Source organism: Doryrhamphus excisus, linkage group LG1 (genome assembly GCF_037039965.1).
Source record: "Doryrhamphus excisus strain RoL-2023G ecotype Guam linkage group LG1, RoL_Dexc_Guam_v1.1, whole genome shotgun sequence".
In the NCBI taxonomy this organism is placed as follows: Eukaryota; Metazoa; Chordata; class Actinopteri; order Syngnathiformes; family Syngnathidae; genus Doryrhamphus; species Doryrhamphus excisus.
Window position 1 is genome coordinate 25884015 of NC_136357.1, and position 18405 is coordinate 25902419.

Sequence of the window (18405 nt, forward strand, 5' to 3'; positions counted from 1 at the left end):
ATTGGTCGGTTTAATGACTCATTCTTTCATCGTGCAAACATTGATCAATCTACATGTCAATCATTATATGCAGACCTGGTCATTGGTCAGTCTTTTGACTCATTGACATTATATACAGACCCAGTCATTGGTCAGTCTTTTGACTCATTGACATTATATGCAGACCCAGTCATTGGTCGGTTCAGTGACTCGTTCTTTCATCGTGCAAACATTGATCAATCTACATATCAATCAGTACATGCAGAACCAGTCATTGGTCAGTTTAATGACTCATTCTTTCATCGTGCAAACATTGATCAATCTACATGTCAATCATTATATGCAGACCTGGTCATTGGTCAGTCTTTTGACTCATTGACTTTATATACAGACCCGGTCATTGGTCAGTCTTTTGACTCATTGACTTTATATACAGACCCAGTCATTGGTCAGTCTTTTGATTCATTGACATTATATACAGACCCAGTCATTGGTCGGTTCAGTGACTCATTCTTCCATCGTGCAAACATTGATCAATCTACATGTCAATCAGTACATGCAGAACCAGTCATTGGTCAGTTTAGTGACTCATTCTTCCATCATGCAAACATTGATCAATCTACATGTCAATCATTATATGCAGGTATTGGTCAGTCTACATGTCAATCGCGACCCCACGTGTACAGTAGCACACGTACGTGACATTTCGTGTTATTTCTGTCAGTAACCGTCCTCATTTATCAACCCACCCACCTCGCAAAAAAAAGCGTAATGACAAAAAGACGGCGGCCATATGCGTCATCCTCCAGTCGGAAGCGGGGATTGTGTGAAGGAGCGGCAAAGAGGCAGCAGATAGCCGCTGACAAGATAAACACAGAAGAAGCCGAGCTCTAATTAAAGGTGTTCTCAGGCTGGCTGGCCGGCTGACCCCGCTATGAAAGTGACATTTAGCAATAAGAAAATGTGGCCTGGAAGATTTAATGAGGGACTCTCCCAACCCCCCCGCACCCCCCACCCACCTCCCCAGCATGGACTGACCTTTCCTCCTCCCCTTGTGACAACGTTCCCTCCAGATTTATTGGGCCTCTCCTCTCTCTCCTCCCCCCACATTAGAATAAAGACACGAGTTGCCATCCAGACGCTGACCTTCAATTTGACACTGGCGGGACGTAAACGAGGCCGGGGCGGCGGGCGGAAAGGGCGGGGCCGCCGGAATGCCTTGAAAGCCTTTAGACCTTCTCAGTGCTCCGTTGTTGGCGGACTTCATTTGGAAGTAGACCGATACTATACTACAATAAACTACTAGGAACTACACTAACAATATTTAAAGTACTATTGCAAATATACTAATCAAAGATCCCCTATCTCTAGATGACAGCAGCACACATGTTGTGTAAAAATGCTGGTCAAAGATCCTCTATATGATTTTTCAGAGCTACTGTCAAAACATGAGTCAGAGATCCTCTATTCTCCAGGAGTGCTCCGCTGTCTTTAAAGACCTATCACCGAGATGCCAGTCAAAGATCCTCTACATAACAGTAACACATGTTCTAATTCAAAATCACCAGTCAAAGATCCTCTATATGCCAGGAGTGCTCCACTGTTTTTAAAGACCTGTTGCACAAATGCAAAGATTGCCTATATAAAAGGAGCGCTCTGCTGTTTTGAAAGACTGAAAATAAGTAGTCAAAGATCCTCTATATACAGTACAGATACAGACACAAATAAAATAAAATAAAATAAAATAAAATAAAATAAAATAAAATAAAATAAAATAAAATAAAATAAAATAAAATAAAATAAAATAAATAAAATAAAAAATAATATCTACATTAATCAAGTTAAAATAAATATTTAATGGAGAAAATAAATATTAAACAATACAAAATAACTAAAATATAAAATGTTAATATTTTAAAATAAACTAAACTAAAATGCAAAAAAATATGAAGTTTAATTAAATACGCTGAAACAGATGATTAACGAAGTCAAAAATAATACAATATAATATAATATAATATAATACAATACAATATAATATAACTAAATTAATCAAGTTAAAATAAATATTTAATGAAGAAAACAGATCATATTGAATATTAATACAAAATAGCTAAAATATAAAATGTTAATATTTAAAAATAAACTAAACTAAAATACAATAAAATATGAAATTGAATTAAATACGCAGATGATTGCTGAAGGCAAGTCTATTCTTCCATTTATATTGAAGTATGAAAACAAAAAAATCATCAAATTAAATAAAAAAATAAATGAAAAGCAAACAGTTTGATAATTAGAGTTTAGGCTAATTGAATAGATTTTTAATGACAAAAAAATGAATATATCCTACTAAAATAAAAACTAAAATCTGTTCCGTTTCCTGTTCTATGGTTATCGTTGCACTTTTCCCGGGGGGCCTCACATGAAAGCCCAAGAAAAACACCGACCCCCTTTCACGGCCGTTGTGTACAAACAGGAGAAGAAGCAGCAGCAGGGAGGTCATAAAAAGGGAGATGAAGTGTTTGGGCGGCGGATGATTTTTTGGGGGGACGTGTTTGCTTTGCCGAGCGCGGAGTCAGACTTCCAACAAGACTTGAGAGTAAACACAGTGTCAGCTGGTTGATTTCATGTTTGCATCTTGCCGGCGCCTTCATTCTGAGGACTGATCAAATATTGAGGTGTACGTGGCGCCGATTTAATGCTCGAGTGCGGCGCAGAGCAATTTCTATTTACCTTGACGTCAATCAGTTTAGTCGGCGGAGGGATGGAATTCAATGCGCTCCAAATTCACTTCGCTCTCTCTTGCTCTCCCTCAGTAATCAAGTTTACTTTAGCGCCGTCATTGTAAAATAACTCATTTAGACCCGAGCCATTAACAAGACAAACACTTTCCAGATAAAGCGGGCTTGGGTAAAACGGAAATATCTAGCCGAGCCGGCGTCCCTAAACCACCCACATTACATCCAAAACATCACATACAAAACAGGTGCCGCTAACGCACGCTAGCTAACACGTGTGTTTATTAATCGCACTTGGTCAGTCTTTTGACTCATTGACATTACATGAAGATCCGGTCATTGGTCGGTCTTTTGACTCATTGGTATTATATACAGACCCAGTCATTGGTCCGTCTTTTGACTCATTGGTATTATATACAGACCCAGTCATTGGTCAGTCTTTTGACTCATTGACATTATATACAGACCCAGTCATTGGTCAGTCTTTTGACTCATTGGTATTATATACAGACCCAGTCATTGGTCAGTCTTTTGACTCATTGACATTATATGCAGACCCAGTCATTGGTCGGTTTAGTGACTCATTCTTTCATCGTGCAAACATTGATCTGTCTACACGTCAAATACATGCAGACCCAGTCATTGGTCGGTTCAGTGACTTAAAACGGAAATATCTAGCCGAGCCGGCGTCCCTAAACCACCCACATTACATCCAAACATCACATACAAAACAGGTGCCGCTAACGCACGCTAGCTAACACGTGTGTTTATTAATCGCACTTGGTCAGTCTTTTGACTCATTGACATTACATGAAGATCCGGTCATTGGTCGGTCTTTTGACTCATTGGTATTATATACAGACCCAGTCATTGGTCAGTCTTTTGACTCATTGACATTATATGCAGACCCAGTCATTGGTCGGTTCCAGTGACTCGTTCTTCCATCGTGCAAACATTGATCAATCTACATGTCAATCAATACATGCAGAACCAGTCATTGGTCGGTTTAGTGACTCATTCTTTCATCGTGAAAACATTGATCTGTCTACACATCAAATACATGCAGAACCAGTCATTGGTCGGTTCAGTGACTTAAAACGGAAATATTTAGCCGAGCCGGCGTCCCTAAACCACCCACATTACATCCAAACATCACACCCAAAACAGGTGCCGCTAACGCACGCTAGCTAACACGTGTGTTTATTAATCGTACTTAGCGAGTTAGCGCTTAGGTTGGTTAGCACGGCTACTAAATCAAAACAAAAACAAGAACAAACAAGCATAATTGAGGGGTGTTGATATTTCTTTTGCTAGGCATTTTGTTGTCTTTGCTAGGTAGCAATTAGCTTGTTTAGCATTGCTATTAAAACAAAACAAAAGCCTAGAGGCACATTTTTCATTTTGTTGTCATTTTGTTGTTTTAGCTAGGTAGCAATCAGCTTGTTTAGCGTTGCTATTAAAACAAAACAAAAGCAAGAACAAACAGTTCTTTGCTAGGCACATTTTTCATTTTGTTGTCTTAGCTAGGTAGCAATTAGCTTGTTCAGTATTGCTATTAAAACAAAACAAAAGCAAGAGGCACATTTTTCATTTTGTTGTCATTTTGTTTTCTTAGCTAGGTAGCAATTAGCTTGTTCGGTATTGCTATTAAAACAAAACAAGAGCAAGAACAAACAGTTCTTTGCTAGGCACATTTTTCATTTTGTTGTCATTTTGTTTTCTTAGCGAGGTAGCAATTAGCTTGTTTAGCATTGCTATTAAAACAAAACAAAAGCAAGAGGCATATTTTTCATTTTGTTGTCATTTTGTTTTCTTAGCTAGGTAGCAATTAGCTTGTTTGGCATTGCTATTAAACAAAACAAAAGCAAGAATAAACAGTTCTTTGCTAGGCACATTTTTCATTTTGTTGTCATTTTGTTGTCTTAGCTAGGTAGCAACTAGCTTATTTAGCATTGCTATTAAAACAAAACAAAAGCAAGAGGCAAATTTTTCATTTTTTTGTCATTTTGTTTTCTTAGCTAGGTAGCAATTAGCTTGTTTAGCATTGCTATTAAAACAAAACAAAAGCAAGAACAAACAGTTCTTTGCTAGGCACATTTTTCATTTTGTTGTCTTAGCGAGGTAGCAATTAGCTTGTTTAGCATTGCTATTAAAACAAAACAAAAGCAAGAACAAACAGTTCTTTGCTAGGCACATTTTTCATTTTGTTGTCTTAGCTAGGTAGCAATTAGCTTGTTTAGCATCGCTATTAAATTGTGAGGTGTTTATTATTCATATTACTTAGGGTCTACTACCTAGCCAGTTAGCTTGTTTAGCATACCTAAGTCCAAAACAGAAATTGTTGATAATTTGGGATAAAAATATTTGAAATATCTCTCGGCGTGATGCTTATCATGTGTATTTATTCTTCCATTATTTAGCCAGTTAGCAAGTTTAGCATATTTCACGAAGTCCAAAAATGTGTCATGATTTGTGTTTGTAATATTTCAATACATAATAAAATACAAAATAAAGGAAATACAAGCTTCTTGAGCAAATCAGTTCCAGTCCAGAAATAACGATGGTGACGTATCAGGCTAAGAACTGAACCAGCTACGTAGTACGGCATACCCAGACTAGAATCTAGTAGTTCAGGCCCCATGATGATCCCAAAAAACTCGCTGTGAGCCTCTGATGTTCCCGAGCGCACGGACATCAATGAAGTCCAAGAAGAAGCTTGTGCATATTAATTCATCTGGTTTTGACATCATCACCATCATCCTCACTGTCACCTAGCAACCATCCATCACCCACAAGGCCGCTGGCTAGGTTTTTTTTTTTTTTAAAGATGAATTTAAAGCAGGTTTATCTTGACATCAACACCTTTTCAAAGAGCTTTATTTGGGCCCTTTGCCGAGCCGCATAAAGATGCAAACATCTTCGCTTTTTGATCCGGCGTGGAAAGGAAAACAACGCGCATGGAGGCCGAGGCGCCACTGAACGACTTCATGTGTCTAACCCACGTGAGTCAGTGAAACTGGAGTGTTATTCTAGAACATACGTGTCAGTGCAACTGCAATCTTCTTGTAGAACCTGTCTATCAGTGCAAGTGGAATCTTCTTCTAGAACCTGTGTGTCAGTGAAACTGGAGTATTCTTCTAGAACCTACGTGTCAGTGCAACTGGAATCTTCTTCTAGAACCTGTGAGTCAGTGAAACTGGAGTCTTGGTCTAGCCCATGTGAGTCAGTGCAACTGGAGTCTTATTCTAGAACCTGTCTATCAGTGCAAGTGGAATCTTCTTCTAGAACCTGTGTGTCAGTGAAACTGGAGTATTCTTCTAGAACCTACGTGTCAGTGCAACTGGAATCTTCTTGTAGAACCTGTGAGTCAGTGAAACTGGAGTCTTGGTCTAGCCCATGTGAGTCAGTGCAACTGGAGTCTTATTCTAGAACCTGTCTATCAGTGCAAGTGGAATCTTCTTCTAGAACCTGTGTGTCAGTGAAACTGGAGTATTCTTCTAGAACCTACGTGTCAGTGCAACTGGAATCTTCTTCTAGAACCTGTGAGTCAGTGAAACTGGAGTCTTGGTCTAGCCCATGTGAGTCAGTGCAACTGGAGTCTTATTCTAGAACCTGTCTATCAGTGCAAGTGGAATCTTCTTCTAGAACCTGTGTGTCAGTGAAACTGGAGTATTCTTCTAGAACCTACATGTCAGCGCAACTGGAATCTTCTTGTAGAACCTGTGAGTCAGTGAAACTGGAGTCTTGGTCTAGCCCATGTGAGTCAGTGCAACTGGAGTCTTATTCTAGAACCTGTCTATCAGTGCAAGTGGAATCTTCTTCTAGAACCTGTGTGTCAGTGAAACTGGAGTATTCTTCTAGAACCTACGTGTCAGTGCAACTGGAATCTTCTTGTAGAACCTGTGTGTCAGTGAAACTGGAGTATTCTTCTAGAACCTACGTGTCAGTGCAACTGGAGTCTTATTCTTAGAACCTGTCTATCAGTGCAAGTGGAGACTTGGTCTCGCCCTTGTGAGTCAGTGCAACTGGAGTCTTCTTCTAGAACCTATGTCTCAGTGAAACTGGAGTCTTCTTCTAGAACCTATGTCTCAGTGAAACTAGAGTTTTCTTCTAGAACCTGTGAGTCAGTGCAACTGGAATCTTCTTTTAGAACCTGTGAGTCAGTTCAACTAGAATCTTCTTCTAGAACCTGTATATGAGTGCAACTAGAGTCTTCTTCTAGAACATGCGTGTCAGTGCAAGTGGAATCTTCTAAAACCTGTGTGTCAGTGAAACTGGAGTATTCTTCTAGAACCTCCGTGTCAGTGCAACTGGAATCTTCTTTTAGAACCTGTGAGTCAGTGAAACTGGAGTCTTGGTCTAGCCCACGTGAGTCAGTGCAACTAGAGTCTTATTCTAGAACCTGTTCATCAGTGCAACTCGAGTCTTATTCTAGAACCTGCTCATCAGTGTGACTCGAGTCTTATTCTAGAACCTGTGAGTCAGTGCAACTGCAGTCTTATTCTAGAACCTGTGAGTCAGTGCAACTGGAGTCTTATTCTAGAACCTGTGAGTCAGTGCAACTGGAGTCTTATTCTAGAACCTGTGAGTCAGTGCAACTGCAGTCTTATTCTAGAACCTGTGAGTCAGTGCAACTGCAGTCTTATTCTAGAACCTGTGGTTAATCCAGCGTGGAAAGGAAAACAACGCGCAGTCGGCCACACAGGCCGAGGCTGCTCATGCGCGACCACATGCGCCACTGAACGACTTCATGTGTCCTTTAATGACTGCCGTCGATGCCCCTGTCAGTTATTCATGAAAAAACACCACCTTGCATAATAAAGACGGAGCCGACAACTCCAAAGAAGTCAAAGCCCGCGGTGGTGCGCTAATGAACGCACCTCTTGATGCAACAACTTGAAATAAGTCATAAAAAGTAGACGTAATTATGCCATTGTTCCTCCTTCCAGTTATTCAGGATCATTAACACGGAACACAAAAGAAAATAAGACAAAATTAAGCAAATTAAGTCCTTGCTCACCCCATGAATGCTCAGCTAGCAAGGCAGCCATGCGTGCGAGTCAATGGAACACCTTTGATGAGTCCGTGAAACCCGAGTCTTTTTCACATACCCGTGAGTCGGTGAAATGCCCTCTTCGAGTACCTGTGAGTCAGTGAAACCCGAGTCTGAGTCAAGCATCCTTAAGTCAGTCAAACTTCATCTGGTACCTATGTGTCAGTGAAACTGGAGTGTTATTCTAGAACCTGTGTGTCAGTGCAAATGGAGTCTTCTTCTAGAGCCCGTGAGTCAGTGCAACTGGAGTCTTGGTCTAACCCTTGTGAGACAGTGCAACTGGAGTCTTCTTCTAGAACCTGTGAGTCACTGCAACTGGAGTCCTCTTCTAGAACCTGTGTTTCAGTGCAACTTGAGTCTTCCTCTGGAACCTGTGTATCAGTGCAACTTGAGTCTTCCTCTAGAACCTGTGTATCAGTGCAAATGGAGGCTTATTCTAGAACCTGTGTATTAGTGCAACTGGAGTCTTATTCTAGAACCTGTGTGTCAGTTCAAGTGGAGTCTTCTTCTAGAACCTGTGTATCAGTTCAAGTGGAGTCTTCTTCTAGAACCTGCGTGTCAGTGCAACTGGAGTCTTCTTCTAGAACCTGCGTGTCAGTGCAAGTGGAATCTTCTTCTAGAACATGTGTATCAGTGTAACTGGAGTCTTATTCTAGAACCCATGAGTCAGTGCAACTGGAGTCTTCTTCTAGAACCTGTATATCAGTGCAAATGGAGTCTTCTTCTAGAACCTGTGTATCAGTGCAACTGGAATCTTCTTCTAGAACTTGTACGTCAGTGTAACAGGAGTCTTATTCTAGAACCCATGAGTCAGTGCAACAGGAGTCTTATTCTAGAACCTGTTTATCAGTGCAAATGGAGTCTTATTCTAGAACCTGTATATCAGTGCAAATGAAGTCTTCTAGAACCTGTGTATCAGTGCAACTGGAATATTCTTCTAGAACTTGTGTGTCAGTGTAGCTGGAGTCTTATTCTAGAACCCATGAGTCAGTGCAACAGGAGTCTTCTTTTGAACCTGTATATCAGTGCAAATGGAGTCTCCGAGAACCTTTGTGTCAGTGCAACAGGAATCTTATTCTAGAACCTGTGAGTCAGCGCAACTGGAGTCTCCTTCTAGAACCCATGTATCAGTCTGTATTTGGCAGGAACAGTCCATATATCGCAGAGACCAGACAGAGATACTAACTACAAGATCATTTTCATCTGTTGTTCCCGAGTCAGTTAAAAGCGGGTTCTTCGCGGAGCAGGTGTTCTTCGGCTAGCGAGTTACCAGAGATGAGAACCCGGTGAGTCCCAATTCAGTTGGAAACTTTGAGGTTTGAAATGGCTCGTTGGCGACGGGCACATCGTTATTCCGTCCACCTGCACGGTCTTTGATCAACTGCTGGCAGTAATGCAAATAACGTTGTGGCTGGCGAGCGCGCACATTTATGAATAAACAGACACGTCATTAAGTATGCTATACGGCGACGATCAACATCAATATAACGCTTAATATCTCCTCCATCAACAGGAAGTAGGCGCCGTTAACATCGCCGAGATGGCGCTAAATAGCTCCCGCCGTCCACAACCGCCCGACGATGGGCCGTTGAGAGGCCGTCCGTCTGCACAGCAATTATCGGAGAGAACTTAGTTGATTTGTTTACGCTCGTGTCTCGCAAAACAGATCGTCTGGCCAGAAAATGAAAGTGGAGGGAGGATTAATAGGTTTCATTAAATGCAGATGACTTTGATTAGCTCTCAGCGTCAGCCCAGCAGATAGAGACCAACCAGCAACACACTTTGTTTGGATTTTTCTTTTAGGAGATCAATACACACCAAATTGTACCATCACGTCATGAATCTGATGGTCCGTCCGTACTTACCGTGGCTATTGGAAAAAATATTTGTGCTAAAGTAAGCACGCTGCTAGCACGAGCAGGCTTTGAAGAGAGGGTAGAGGAGTACTCAAAAACACACACAACCATGAACACAACACAGCTAGCAACACGCTATGGAGCTAACATATCTTTTGGTAAACATTGAATGCGTTTTTTGTTCTGTGTTCAGCTAATTAGGGAAGCTAACCTCAGTGGTTACGTCAAATGCTATGAAGCTAACATATCTTTTGGTAAACAACTGTGTTTTTGTTCCCGTTGACCTAGCGTACATTTTTTACTTGATGGAACTCGACATAGATGTTTTCCGATCTAACAAGTTGAAGACAGTCTTAGTTTACCTCTGTATTCAGCTAATTAGGGAAGCTAACCTACGTGGTTACGTCAAATGCTATGAAGCTAACATATCTTTTGGTAAACAACTGTGTTTTTGTTCCCGTTGACCTAGCGTACGTGGTTAAAGACCATTTTTGACTTGATGGAACTCGACATAGATGTTTTCCGATCTAACGAGTTGAAGACAGTCTCATTTATCTCTGTGTTCAGCTAATTAAGGAAGCTAACCTACATGGCTACGTCAACTTTCGAAGACAATTAATAGTCTTCAAAGAACCTTATGTCTTTTTTTTGTGTATACATTGAAGACAGTCCTAATTACCCGAATGCGCGCCTTCTTGTAAACAATCGTTCTTTAAGGTACACAACATACTTGTTTTTCTAAGCAATGGAAACATGTTTCAGTCTTCAAAGATCTTAACGTGTTCCGTGACCGTCTCAATTACCCCAACATGCGTGTTCCTGTGTTCAGCTCATTAAGGACGCTAACGTAGCTGCTTTTGTTAACCTTGAAGACTATCAAGAGTATTCAAAGAACCTCAGTCAAGGCCGACTTTATCACCTGAACGTACGTGTTGTTGTGTTCAACTGTTCTTTAAGGAACCCAACATACATGTTCGTCTAAGCACAGGGAACATTTGGGTTTTTTTTTTTTCAAAGACCCTCATGGACATGGTTTTGTTCATATGAAAGTCTTCCAAGAACCGAATCTGTTTTTTGTAACTAGTGAAGTGTCAATGATCTTGAACTCTTCTTGAAGGAACCTAACCTACATGCTCTGGTACTGTGCCAACCTTTTGGTCAGTTTAGTAGAACGTAGAGCCAAACGTACGTGCTTTGGTAAACATCCGAGACGATTACATCTGTAGCCCCTCAGGTTGGACACCTTAGCATCTTCGGTCAAAGTAATGTCCATTTTGTGTAGCAATTTCAAGTCTTGAATTCGCATGAAGCATGAGGTAATACGGTGGTCTAGTGGTTAGCGCGCAGACCTCACAGCTAGGAGACCAGGGTTCAATTCCACCCTCGGCCATCTCTGTGTGGAGTTTGCATGTTCTCCCCTTGCATGCGTGGGTTTTCTCCGGTTTCCTCCCACATTCCAAAAACATGCTAGGTTAATTAGCGACTCCAAATTGTCCATAGGTATGAATGTGAGTGTGAATGGTTGTTTGTCTATATGTGCTCTGTGATTGGCTGGCGACCAGTCCAGGGTGTACCCCGCCTCTCGCCCGAAGACAGCTGGGAAGCAGTGCTATGTTGTGTAGATTGTGTAGCCCGAATTACATAAACACAACCCATACAGCACATAGATGGTACACACTCAGCAAGAGAGCAGCCATGATGATGGGGGCCGGGGGCGGGGGGGGCGGGGGTAAAAAAAAAAAAAAAAAGGGAGCAAAGCACCCGGGTCAACAACTGCAAATTGCAAATGGCAGCATGTTCAGGTAAAAGACCCGCCACCGAGTTTTGCGTGTGGGAAAATAACAAGGCGATAACAGGCTGTCATACGCTAACACGTCAGCCTTTTGTTAAAGAAATGACTTCGCTCTTCCGCCCGGCACTCCGGCGCTCCGGCGCTCCGGCGCTTGGGCCCCGACTGGACAAATTGTCCATTTAGCGAGCGGCGGCTAAATGGAGCCGCGTCTTCTTCGGCATGTCGAGGCCCCCGCAGATAGGAATCCAATTATCCCGGCCCAAATAATGGATGTCTCATTTAAGATGTGGCGCATGTGCGCAGGCAACGATAATGGCCACCACCCCCCACCCCCCGTACCCCAAAGCCACTCCCTATCAACAACATCATCTGGTCCTCAATGCTAACTCATCGAGCAGCATCACGCATCGTAATAAATCTTCGGAGGGCGGCGGGATGTTTTATTTACTCACATGTAGCGGAGGTGCGGATTCTGAGCAAAGGCCCGAGCCTGGATCACCTTCAGGTTGCAGTTCATGATGGTTCTGCAAACAAAAACAAACAACTGTTATCACAAATATCATTATCATTATCAAAGATGCTGTGATGACATGTAGTACTCTACGCCGGCCACTAGATGTCACACTCGTGAGGCAATAGCCACCACAGGAAGTACTGTCCAGAACAGGACAGTACACAAAAAACTGACTCTCCCAGTGCTAACATGAGAGTCTATGTAATGTTCTATATGCCTTATTTTTTTATTATGTCTACTATTGGGCGCCACGGTGGTCGAGTGGTTAGCGCGCAGACCTCACAGCTAGGAGGACCAGGGTTCAATTCCACCCTCGGCCGTCTCTGTGTGGAGTTTGCATGTTCTCCCCGTGCATGCGTGGGTTTTCTCCGGGTTACTCCGGTTTCCTCCCACATTCCAAAAAACATGCTAGGTTAATTAGCGACACCAAATTGTCCATAGGTATGAATGTGAGTGTGAATGGTTGTTTGTCTATATGTGCCCTGTGATTGGCTGGCCACCAGTCCAGGGTGTACCCCGCCTCTTGCCCGAAGACAGCTGGGATAGGCTCCAGCACCCCCCGCGACCCTTGCGAGGAAAAAGCGGTAGAAAATAAATGAATGAATGAATGTCTACTATATCAGAAAATATGAGCTTAAAGGTGACTATAGGGGTGTTATCTCATGTCTACGGGGCTCTAATAGTGTTAAAAGCCTATTTAGAAGGTCGCGAACAGAATTTCTATATATTTTTTTTGCTCATTAGTTCTATTACATTGGGAAATTGGAACTTAAAGGTGACTATAGGGGTGTTATCTCATGTCTCGGGGGCTCTAATAGTGTTACAAGGTGTATTTAAAACCGAAGCCGAATGTCTATGTCTTATATGTCTTATTTTATCTTATTATGTCTAATATATTGTGTAATGGGGGATTAAAGGTGACTATGGGGGTGTTATGTCACGTGTTGAGGGCTCTAATAAAGTCTGTGAACTGAATTTCTATGTTCTACTATATGTCTTATTTTTTCTTATGTCTACTATATTGGGTACTAAGAGCTTAAAGGTGACTATAGGGGTGTTATTTCATGTGGAAAAACGTTGGAAGCCGATGTCTTATGTCTTATTTTCTCGTATTATGTCTACTACATCAGGAAATAGGAGGATAAAGGTGACTATAGGGATGTTATGTCATGTCTTGAGGGCTCTAATAGTGTTAAAGGCTTATTTAGAAGGTCGCGGACAGAATTTCTATATCTTTTTTTTGCTCATTAGTTCTATTACATTGGGAAATTGGAGCTTAAAGGTGACTATAGGGGTGTTATGTCATGTCTTGAGGGCTCTAATAGTGTTAAAAGCCTATTTAGAAGGTCACAGACAGAATTTCTATATCTTTTTTTGCTCACTAGTTCTATTACATTGGGAAATGGGAGCTTAAAGGTGACTATAGGGGTGTTATTTCATGTGGAGAGGGTTTCTATTAATGTTACAAGGCGTATTTAAAACGTTGGAAGCCAAATGTCTATGTCTTATATGTCTTATTTTCTCTTATTATGTCGACTATATTGGGTAATGGGAGCTTAAAGGTGACTATGGGGGTGTTATGTCATGTGTTGAGGGCTCTAATAATGTTAAAAGGCGTATTGAGAAGTCTGTGAACAGAATTTCTATGTTCTACTATATGTCTTATTTTTTCTTATGTCTACTATATTGGGTACTAAGAGCTTAAAGGTGACTATAGGGGTGTTATGTCATGTCTTGAGTGCTCTAATAGTGTTAAAAGCCTATTTAGAAGGTCGCAAAAAAATATCTTATTTTTGCTCATTAGTTCTATTACATTGGGAAATGGGAGCTTAAAGGTGACTATAGGGGTGTTATTTCATGTGGAGAAGGTTTCTATTAGTGTTACAAGGCGTATTTAAAACATTGGAAGCCAAATGTCTGTGTCTTATATGTCTTATTATGTCTACTATATTGGGTAATGGGCGCTTAAAGGTGACTATAGGGGTGTTATCATGTCTTGAGGGCTCTAATTGTGTTAAAAGGCTTATTTAGAAGGTTGTGAACAGAAATTCTATGTCTTATATTCTCTTATTATGTCGACAAAATTGGTTAATAGGAGTTTAAAGGTAACTATAGGGGTGTTATGTCAAGTCTTGAGGGCTCTAATAATGTTAAAAGGCATATTTAGAAGTTCATAAGCACAATTTCTATGTTTTATAAGTTTTATTTTCTCTTATTCTGTTAACAATATTGGGTAAATGTGACTATAGGGGTGTTATTCTTGTGTAGAGTGCTCTAACAATGCTAAAAAGGTTTTCTTTGAACTGTTAGAATTGATTTTTCAAGATTGGGTGTGTCTTATATAATGGGGTTTCAACACATGGTGTCTTCCGTGTGACTAGACGGGCTTACCAGAGGGAGCTGGTCTATGGTGGGGGGCTGACAGGCATTTGGGGAGTTCAAGCAAAGTGTTATTGTTTGATCAGGCTTCCTTTCCAGGTCTGTCCCCGAGTCAGGCCCATATGTTGGCACCCGAGCGTCTAAGAAAGTACTTCCTTTTCATGCAACTTCTGTCTCAGTTGTGGAGATGAGTGGACATCTGCAGATCTGGATGCTATCACAGCTCTCACGCAAAAAAGGACGAAAGTGGGCACACGGGATGGCGGGTGAAGGTGAAATGGCGTCTGCTCTCTTCTCACCGTAGAAGAATCCGCCGCAGCGAGTCCGAGCAGCAGTGCCTCATCTAATTCCAATTTTAATTCCAAATGGAACTCCGCTGCGCGAATACCGGCGGCACCCCCGAGCTGAGCCGCAAATAGAAATCCACTTTGATGAAAGATTTGCAAACTTAAAATGTAAAGTGAGTGGATTGTGCGAGCACCGCATGCACTCGAACGCCTTCCCCCGGACCAAAAAGAAATCAAAGTACATCCTCGGCTGGCTGTTTTTTTGGGGTTTTTTTTTGGAATTCCCACTGCCCTGCTTTGGTATTCCGGCTCTTCCCTAAGTTGTAATGAAAGATGTCTCTCATTGACATCATCAGCGTGCGCCTCGTAACGACGCGGTGTTTGCTAATTAAACTCAGCTGCCGCCAATTATCTTCCCATCACGCCTCCGTGGGGTTGGACACGATCCCATTTCCGAGAAATTTCCAGAGCTGAATACCGATGGGGACGTGAACATTTCAAGGAAGCGTGCACTTTTGGAAGGGGTGGCGGAATTTTGCCCATCATCCACAATCCTGATGTGACACATGAACAAAAAGCTCCAATGAGGGTTTTCCATGCAGGATCTGCCGCACTCATGATAGCATGGAAAACCTGGAAGATTTTGGGAAGCAGTGCCACAAAGGAACTGAGTGGAGATGAGCGTTATTTTTATTATCAAGGATTAGGGATTAGGGATTATTATGCCCGAGATAATTCCAACCTGCAATAAAAGCCTGTTGTTTTGGCGATCATATCTGGTGCTTGTGTGTCTCCTCCAACGTCTGAATGCCTTATATTTCTATCTTGCCATGTTCATGCTTGAAATTATATTCCTAGATTGTGCTGTGGCTCAATTTAAAAAAAAAAAAAAAGCAGCCACTGGTCGCCAACGGCCCCCGGGCCGCACTTTGGTCAACATACTAATTGCAGACTTGGCAGCCGTGTAGAAAAAGCAGGCCAGTTGAAGGATGGACATGTTTTTAAGAAGCGACTAAAAAAAAAACGCTAGTCAAAGATCCTCTATATGACAGGAGTGCTTTGCTGTTTTTCAGGACCAACTGCAAAAAACTAGTCAAAGATCCTCTATATGACAGGAGCGTTTTGCTGTTTTTAAGAACCTATTGCAAAAACAGTAGCCAAAGATCTTCTATATGACGGGAGCACTTTGCTGTTTTTCAGGACCAACTGCAAAAAACTAGTCAAAGATCCTCTATATGACAGGAGCGCTTTGCTGTTTTTAAGAACCTATTGCAAAAACAGTAGCCAAAGATCGTCTATATGACAGGAGCACTTTGCTGTTTTTCAGGACCAACTCCAGAAAACAAGATCCTCTATATGACGGGAGAGTTTTGCTGTTTTTAAGAACCTATTGCAAAAACAGTAGCCAAAGATCCTCTATATGACAGGAGCGCTTTGCTGTTTTTAAGAACCTATTGCAAAAACAGTAGCCAAAGATCCTCTATATGACAGGAGCGCTTTGCTGTTTTTAAGAACCTATTGCAAAAACAGGAGCCAAAGATCTTCTATATGACAGGAGCACTTTGCTGTTTTTAAAAACCTACTGCGAAAAAATAGTCAAAGATCCTCTATATGACAGGAGCACTCTAATGTTTTTAAGAAGTGACTAGAAAAACGGTAGATCCTCAAAGATCCTCCATATGACAGGAGCGCTTTTCTGTTTTTCAGGACCAACTGCAAAAAACTAGTCAAAGATCCTCTATATGACAGGAGCGTTTTGCTGTTTTTAAGAACCTATTGCAAAAACAGTAGCCAAAGATCCTCTATATACAGGAGCGCTTTGCTGTTTTTAAGAACCTATTGCAAAAAACTAGTCAAAGATCCTCTATATGACAGGAGCGTTTTGCTGTTTTTAAGAACCTATTGCAAAAACAGTAGCCAAAGATCCTCTATATGACAGGAGCGCTTTGCTGTTTTTAAGAACCTATTGCAAAAACAGTAGCCAAAGATCCTCTATATGACAGGAGCACTTTGCTGTTTTTCAGGACCAACTGCAAAAAAACTAGCAAAGATCCTCTATATGACAGGAGCGTTTTGCTGTTTTTAAGAACCTATTGCAAAAACAGTAGCCAAAGATCCTCTATATGACAGGAGCGCTTTGCTGTTTTTAAGAACCTATTGCAAAAACAGTAGCCAAAGATCCTCTATATGACAGGAGCACTTTGCTGTTTTTCAGGACCAACTCCACAAACGCTAGTCAAAGATCCTCTATATAACATTAATAACTACTAATTGCAGACTTGGCAGCCGTGTAGAAAAGCAGGCCGGTTGAAGGATGGACATGATCCAGGGATGCTTGCGGTGATGTAGCATTGCAGCGTTCCGTGTTTTGGGAATAAAAGGAAATAAAATGGCAATAAGTACATTGATGCTGATTTGAAATGTAAATGCGGAATATTAATTTGAAATCATGAAGAGCAGCCACGGTAATAACAACAATAAGATGGCTCTCCTGTGGATATTTTATTTGAATGTGTTTCCCAATTGAAGAATAAACAGAGCGCCTCTTTCATTAGAACATCCTCACGAATGACTGGGCCACGCAATGAGGGCGCCGTAGCCGCCATAGCCGCCATAGCCGCCATAGCCGCCATAGCCGGGGAGCGTTTGCATGAGGGCAGGCGGATACTCTGCTGCCTCATCCGGGGATCGGGAGGGAGGGGGAGCGGGCGGTAATGAGAAAAATGCTAATTTGCGGCTGGTGATATTACACTTGGCCTCCCTGATGGGGGATCAGTGGGATCAGGGGAGAGGCCCGCTCCGACTTTAGAGGGTGTCGAAGAATAAGCTTCTCTTTTTTGACGAGAAGAAGAAGAGGAAGAGGAGGTCAGGAGGCAACCATTGAGAAGGGAGGAGGGGGTGGGGGGGGATTAGAAAAGCTGCCGACTCAGATTGCAGGATGGGAACGGAAGCATGTCAACAATTGTTAGCATTGCGAGCTAGCGACATCGTACCTTCCGTAGAGGCCGGGCTTCCCGTGGAATGAGACAACGTTTGGGGAGCGCTTTGCTGTTTTTCAGGACCAACTGCAAAAACACTCGTCAAAGATCCTCTATATGACGGGAGAGATTTGCTGTTTTTAAGAACCTACTGCAAAAAACTAGTCAAAGATCCTCTATGTGACAGGAGCGCTTTGCTGTTTTTCAGGGCCAACTGCAAAAACACTCGTCAAAGATCCTCTATATGACGGGAGAGATTTGCTGTTTTTAAGAACCTACTGCAAAAAACTAGTCAAAGATCCTCTATATGACAAGAGCGCTTTGCTGTTTTTAAGAACCTACTGCAAAAAAATAGTCAAAGATCCTCTATATGACAGGAGCGATTTGCTGTTTTTCAGGACCAAGAGCAAAAACATTCGTCAAAGATCCTCTATATAACAGGAGCGCTTTGTTGTTTTTCAGGACCAACTGCAAAAACACTCGTCAAAGATCATCTATATGACAGGAGCGCTTTGCTGTTTTTCAGGACCAACTCCACTAACGCTAGTCAAAGATCCTCTTTATGACAGGAGCGATTTGTTGTTTTTAAGAACCTACTGCAAAAAACTAGTCAAAGATCCTCTATATGACAGGAGCACTTTGCTGTTTTTAAAAACCTACTGCAAAAAACTAGTCAAAGATTCCTCTATATGACAGGAGCAGTTTGCTGTTTTTAAAAACCTACTGCAAAAAACTAGTCAAAGATCCTCTATATGACAGGAGCACTTTGCTGTTTTTCAGGACAAACTCCACTAACGTTAGCGCTAATAACAGGCGCACTCTAATG

General features: G+C 41.7%; 1 protein-coding gene across 2 annotated transcripts in view; it reads right to left on the minus strand.

Annotated features, from left to right (window-relative positions):
- Positions 1–18405, minus strand: part of ntrk3b (neurotrophic tyrosine kinase, receptor, type 3b) — a 273184-nt gene that overhangs the window by 205609 nt on the left and 49170 nt on the right. For both annotated transcript variants that reach the window (XM_078792754.1, XM_078792752.1), the window contains exon 3: positions 11874–11945. In XM_078792754.1, coding sequence (XP_078648880.1) covers positions 11874–11945 — 72 coding nt within the window. The remainder of the gene's footprint in view (positions 1–11873; positions 11946–18405) is intronic.